This window comes from Erithacus rubecula (assembly GCF_903797595.1).
Source record: "Erithacus rubecula genome assembly, chromosome: 25".
NCBI lineage: Eukaryota > Metazoa > Chordata > Aves > Passeriformes > Muscicapidae > Erithacus > Erithacus rubecula.
The window spans coordinates 2,133,526-2,140,289 of NC_136677.1; the positions used below are offsets into that span (position 1 = coordinate 2,133,526).

The 6,764-nt window shown below is 57.3% G+C and overlaps 1 protein-coding gene across 1 annotated transcript in view; it reads right to left on the reverse strand.

The window, feature by feature from the left end:
• Positions 1-5,007, reverse strand: part of LOC306812364 (nectin-1-like) — a 54,807-nt gene extending 49,800 nt beyond the window's left edge. The window contains exon 1 of the mRNA XM_079326911.1: positions 4,232-5,007. Coding sequence (XP_079183037.1) covers positions 4,232-4,313 — 82 coding nt within the window. The 5' untranslated portion in view covers positions 4,314-5,007. The remainder of the gene's footprint in view (positions 1-4,231) is intronic.
• Between the last annotated feature and the right edge of the window lie 1,757 nt (positions 5,008-6,764).

Consider the following 6,764-nt stretch of genomic DNA (forward strand, 5'->3'; position numbering starts at 1 on the left):
TTTTTTGCACTGATAAGCCTGGCTGGGAAGAGCAAGAGCCATCAGCACCTCGGGCAAAGATGCTGCAAGACTCAAACCCTTTCTCAGCAGCCCTGAGGACTGTGGACATCCTGCTGAGCACCGGCCAGCTCATCCCTGCAGCTCTCACACACAGCCCAACTCCAGCACTTCCAAAAATGTTTGGCTTGGAGCAAACCAGTCTGGTGGAAGGTGTCCCTGCCCAAGGCAGGGTGTTGGAAGGAGATGATCTCTAAGGTGCCTTTCAATCCAAATTGTTCTGGATTCTGTGATTAAAATCCCTTTTTCCTGCAGTGCTTGTCCCCGTCCCTGCCTGCTGGCAGTGCTGTGAAACTCCCCAGGGTGCTGGAGGTGGGAAAAAACCTCCCCCTGGCTCAGGGTGGCCACTTGCTGCTGTCCCCCCAGGCTGTCCCCATCCTGAGTGGCACTAGCAGAGGGCACGAGGTGCCAGTGGCAGCCAGGCCTGGGAAACAGTTCAGGGACAACCAGCTCTTCTGGTTCCTTCCATGATTCAGCCCTGCTCAAAGGAGCCCTGTGGTGCCTCCCTTTAAGCCTGGCTTTTGTGGCTGGTCCAGCTGCAGCCCAGAGCAGGGGTGATTGCAAGGAGAGATGTGCCAGCATCTCCTCGGCCACCAGCTCATCCCAAGCACTGGATGTGTCCCTGCTGATGGGCTGGGCTGGGAGCTCCTGGTGAAAGCTGCTGGTTCAGGGGGCAAAGAGCATCAGCCATGGGGCAGACACCCTCCTGCTCGTGGGCTGAGCTGCCTCTGCCCCAGCCTGGCGCCTCACCCACGCTGACACACTCAGCAGATCATCCACGCCAGGCTAAAACCCGACCGGTCGGTTTAAGTGAGGTTTAATGAGAAAAAAATCAGCCAAAGACACGCTTTTGCTTCCTGAAATAGCCTGATGCTGCTGTTTGTAAGTTTTGGGAGGAGGCAGGTGGCGGGAGAAGAAAAAGTAACAACCAAGAACTCAACCCAAAGTCTGAAGGAGAATCTGGCAACATTTTTGCATTTTGGAAGCTACTTTGGGATATTAAAGCAGCACTAGAAAGTACAAGATGGAGCAGATCCTGCTCTTCCCAGCACTCCAGAGAGCTGCTGTACCTCCCCAAAACGAGCCCTCCCTCCAGCTGCAGCCAAGTTTGACCTCAGCCCTGCAGGTCACCACGGCTCAGTCAATGCTCCTTTCGAGCGCCGCGGTGGAAAAACCCTGTGTCAAAGCAGCTCCAGCCACCTCTGCTGCTCTCCCCTGTGGAGCATCTCAAAGCACTTTGCAGAGTGCTGCCAGGCCCCTCTGGGACATCAGGAGGTAGCCCAGCAATGGCAGAGAGGAATTTGTCTGCAGCCAGGATTTGGGAGCAGAGGCCCAGATGTGCAGAGGCAGGACCAGGCACAGATGATGCCTCAGCTCTGTGTGCCTGCATCTCAAGCTGCAGGAGCTCCACAGGGATAAACAGACAGATTGTTAAGGCTTGTAAAGCACAAATTTAACTGCAAGTCTTCTTAACCTCTGCAGATCAGCTGCCTGGGATCTCTCCTCCCCTTCCCCCATGGCTTTCCAGCAACCCCTGTTGATACCAATATCTTGAATGGAGCGTGAGTTGATACCTGGTTCCAAATGGATGGGCATGGAAGGCTGCAGGAGCCATGAATTGAATCTGTTCTGGACGATTGAACTGCTCACATTAAAGATAATTTGTAAAGCAGATTTTTATACGAGACTCCTTACAGCTTTTACAGCGGCGGAACTTTTATTTCCTTATCAGAGGAAAAAAAAAAGAAAAGCTAACGTTGTCTGAAAGGGGAGGTGGGTGGGAACAGAATGAAATGGCATTGATCAGCTGGACATGAAAGGTTTTCCAGAGAGCAGGCACTGCTCTGATCCTTCTCGGGTGTTGGGTATGAAACTACATTTTCCAACAAGTCCACAGCTACTAATTCACTTGTAGTAGAGGATCCTGAGTTTCCTCTCCTTGTTAAGCAAGCTTGTCTGTATAAATACAGCTTTAGATGTGTTTGTATATATGATTTTGGCACAATGCATCGTGAACTCGAGGAACTCCTCAGGAAGGCATCCAGACCTGGGGTCTGGTAAAGACTCTCTTAGTGCAGCACTGTGCTGGTCCTTCCCTGCATCTCTGGGTCCAGCCACAGCACCCAAACGAAGGAAATAAATGAATGAATAAATATTTAACGTGCAGGATCAGACACTCCTGCAGCTGCGGTGCATCCACCACCGAACTGGTCGGGCCGAGAGTCTCGCCCACACAGGCTGCAGGGCAGCACTGCTCAGGGTTTGGGAAGGATTATCCTCCTGGAACACTGCAGAGATGGCTCTGCCCTGGGCTTGGCAAGGCACCACGAGATGCACCACTGGCTGATCCTGGCAGAGCTGGGACAGTGCAAGACAAACTGCCACGCTACTGCAGTGGCAGGAGATGAGCCCGCCTGGCTGCTGGCAGCACAGCCCCAAGAACAGCCAGAAATAGGAGATGTGCAGGGGAAAAAGTCTTGGCAGGACAAGGTGAGCTGCCAGGCTGTGTCAGGGTCACTGCGTGTCTCCTTGGTGAGAGCAGTTCCCAAGGGAGCACAAAGTCCTTTTGGTTCAGGCAGCACAGTCAGCACAGCGTTACTGCCCCTCCAGTGCCTTTCCCGGGGCTGTGGGGAGGAGCTGCCCGGGAGGGGATGAGGAGGGAAGGGTGAGGAACAGCATGGAAAGTTCTGAGACTCCTTGAGAGGAGCCAGGGCTCAGCCAGGCACCTGCCTGCAAGCGCAGAGGAGCGCGGGGAGCCTGAGGCTGTCCCTTCCGTCACCTCTGTTTGCAATGCACAGCAGATCCCTTTGTCCTGGGAATACCGAGGTGCACCCAGCCCTGCTTTCTCATTGCCCTGTTAACCTTTTCCCTCTCACAGCCTCCCCGGTTTCTGGATCACCACCCCCTCCCATTTCATCTCTGCCCTCATCCATTTTAACCAGACCATCCAGTCGCTGTGATCTGTTGATCTCTCGTGTCCTGATGTTATCACACCCCTGTCTTTGCCAGCACCGGGGCACTCCGGGCCCTGGCATTTGCTCTGATGGCCCAGAGCTGAATCCTGCAGCCACATCTCAGCCTGGCTGCTCCTCTGGGACGCTGCCCCAGCCCCAATACCGGAGGAATGGACGCAATTCCACCCTGCCTTCACCGCAACTTCTCTCCAGCTGCAGATCCCGGCGCTGCTGCGGGATCGCTCGTGTGCCCGCTGCCAGCGCTCCAGCCCCAGCCACCAGCAGCCGAGCCCCAAAAAGGCAAAACATCGCCTCTGTTTGCATCTCTCACTTCATTCACAAGCTGTAAACGCAGACTGCCGATCCCCTTTCCACGGCTCCGACTCCCGGAAAGCCCTCCAGCATGGCATTAACCCGTTCTGCACTGGAGCAGAATAAATGAGTCCCCGCAGGGCACTCGCCAAAGTGGGTCACTCTCCGCTTCCCAGCGCTGTGCTGGAGCCCGGGGCAGGTCCGAGCCCCGGGAAGGGACACGCGGACGGCTCTGCCACCGCCCGGGTGGCTCCAGCGAGCTGGGGAGCAGTGAATGCACATCTCTGCCCGTTCCCCAGACGGATCAGAACCCAAGGGATGGATCGGAACCAAAGCGACGAATAAGATGCCATCAGGCAGCCAAGCTCAAAGGCAGCGAAAGGAAGCGCTGAAAGCTGGGAGCGGTCCAGCCCCTCCGCTAGAAAGCCCGTGGGAAGTGTGTGCGGAGGGGAGCGGCGCTTTTGGGGATGCTGGAGAGCCGAAACCCTCCATCCCTCCTCCCGAAACATCTGCGCTCCGTGCCCAGCCTCGTGGCTGCCTTTCGGGGGAAGCCTGGCTGCTGCGCCTCGCTAGACGCTGCTCGATCCAAAAAGCAAACAAACGGCCTCAGCTCCCCGGGCTGCGGAGCCCGCTGCCTGCAGCTGCTTCCAAAACAAACGAGCGTCTTGTTCCGAGCCGAGCCGGCGCTCAGAGCGGCCCCGGCTCTCTCCCACCCTCACACAGATGCTCCCACACCTGCTCCAGACCGGGGCGCGCACCCCAAAACGCCGATCCCACCCTTCCCCGCCGCTCCGCAGCACTCCCCGCACCCCTTTTCCCCCCACGGGTACCCCGCAAATCCCCTCCGGGGCTGCGTCCAGCCCCGCAGCGCCCCGACGGAGCCCAGTGCCCTCCGGGGAGCGGCTCACCTGGTAGGAGCGCGGCTGCCAGGATGCAAACTCCGATAGTCCAGCACGATGCACGGCAACTTGTCTGCAGCCGTGAAGCCATGAGAGTTCCTTAAGAGCGATGGGCAGGGGTCGGTCTGGCAGCGCCGCGGGGCCCCCCACCCTCCCAGCCCCCGGTGATGCTCAGGTCTGCTTGAAAAAGAAAAAATTAAAAAAAAAATACTAAAAAAAAAGATCGTAGGTGAGGAGGACAAAGAGGTGGCGGGAGGGCGGGAGGGCTCCGGGGGGAGCTCCGCACATCCGCGGGGCGCTCCGGCCGCGGGGCAGCGCGGGCGCTTCCTTCCGCAGAGCCCGGGCGAGTGACGAGGGAAGGGCGAGAAGGAAGGGCGGGGGGGTGGGGGGGTGGAAAACGCGATTTAAAAAATAAAAAAAAAGGAGAACAAAAAAATTGAGGGGGGAAAAAAAAAAATCAAAAAGCAACCCCAGACAAAAAAGAAAGAGGGGAGGCAAAACAAATGAAGAGCGGCTCGGCAGAGCCCTCCGCGGGCTGCGGCGCTGCCGTGGCTCCGGCGGCGGGGCTCGGCAGCCCCCGCCCGCTGCCCGCCCTGCGCTGGGGCCCCGGCGGCGCTCAGGCGGTGCCGGTGCGGGGCCGCTCCATGGCCGGGCGGGGGGCGCGGGGCCGGGCCGGCCGCGGGGCGGGGGTGCCCGGGTGCGGTGCCCGGGTGCGGTGCCCGGGTGCGGTGCCCGGTGCGGGGCTCGGCGGCCGCGCTCGCACTCACGCACACACTGGCGGGAGGAGCCTGGCCCGTGATGTCAGCGCTGAGAGAAGGAGGGCGCAGCGTTAACCCTTCGCCCGGCGGCTCCCGGGGATGCGCGGCGAGGGCGGGACGGGGTGCTCGGGCTCGCCGCCCGCCCCTCCGGATGTTGGCAGCTGGCGGCAGCTGGGCTTTGTTCGCCGTGTCCGGCCGCGCCGCCAGCAGCCCAGGGCGCCTCGCCGTGGGCTGGCGGAGGTGCTCCTGCCTCGCCACCCCGGGATCCTGGACTCGAGGCTGTTCCCGAATTCCCTTCGGACGCCGGAGCGCCCCGGGCTCAGCCTCCCAAACCCAGCGCATTTTTCACCGTGTGAAATACGCGGAGCCTAAAGCGGCGATCCGAAACGCCTGGGATGTGGATGGCACAGCGTTTTCCTGGGGCCTGCTGAATGAAGGAGCTTGTTCTGGCCACCCTCTGTGTGAGCTGATAAACGAGGGGGATTCAGAACTGGCACCGTTCTGATGCGCAGGAGGAGGGGGCAGCGGTTTCGCCGCGCTTTGTAGCAGCCTTTATTGCGCGGACACAGACACGGCCTTTGTGGATCTCTGGCGAAGGAGGTGTTCAGCCTGCTACCGCCGGCTCCTGAGCTGCCCTGGCCTCTGCAAGGATGCTGAACCCCAAACAAAGATGTGAACAACAATGACAACAACCAACAACAAAGTCATGTTGATTTCAAGCTCCATTAGAACAACACAGGAACAAATCAATGCCTGGCAGGCAGAAAAGGATGGAATCAGTGGGGAAGGATACCACACATAGAGGGAAAGGGAAAGGGGGGGCAGCCAGCAGCTATAAAAAGATACCCCTAAGGACCCCTTCAGCAGTCTCCTCCTCCTTTTAATTCCTTTAGAAGTTAATTCCTGTTCAAGGGAAGGATGGGCAGCTCTGTAACAAAGCGGATTAGGCAGATACAAGGTTTGTTCTGAAATAACAAAAGTTATTACGTAGTAATGAGGTTTAGTTAATAGATTCACAGACTGTAAGGCCGCTGGGATTCCTTTGGACATCCTGCCTGTGGAGCTGGGGCTGCTGAGCTGGTGAATACTGCCTCCTGAACTTCTCTAAAGCTGCAGACCCGGGCTCAGGAGTGCAGCCCCCCATCCTTGTGGGCAGGCAGGATGTGAGGAGTTCCCAGCATCCTTGTTGCTGGTTGGTTTTCCTGCCCGTGGAGTGCTTATCTGTCTAATTTCAGTTTTAATCCATAAAATCTCATTATTTCCTTTCCCAACTCCATTAAAGAGATACCTCCGATGAGACATTGTTCCCCTGGGCAGGTCTCTGAGTTACCATGGAGTTCCCCACATTAACAACTTCCAGTTTACATTATTCCCAGAGTTACACTCCCCTTTCTCCTGTTTATTCTGTTGTCACTGCACCTGAGCTGATGTCCCTGAGACCTGTGGAGCAGCCACACCTCAACTCTCCTCCTTTCACCTTCCTGCATTTCAGGTGGGGGAAAAAAATTCAAATTTCTCTTCAAGAATCTGGGGAGATTTCATAGAGCCTTAGGGCCTTGGCCTTCCAAATCACAGACCTCAACCATGTGAGACAAAAATGTAAATCCATTTAGCAGCAGCAGCAGCAGCAGCAGTGGACCATTAGCCCTGGTGCATCAGGCCTGACTTACTGAGCCAGAATGTATTATTTTCATGATCCTGCACAAAGCAAAACCCATCACATTTGGCACAGTTCTGGCTGTTAACTTCTAAGATTTATTACACAGTGCCATGGGGCCCCTGTT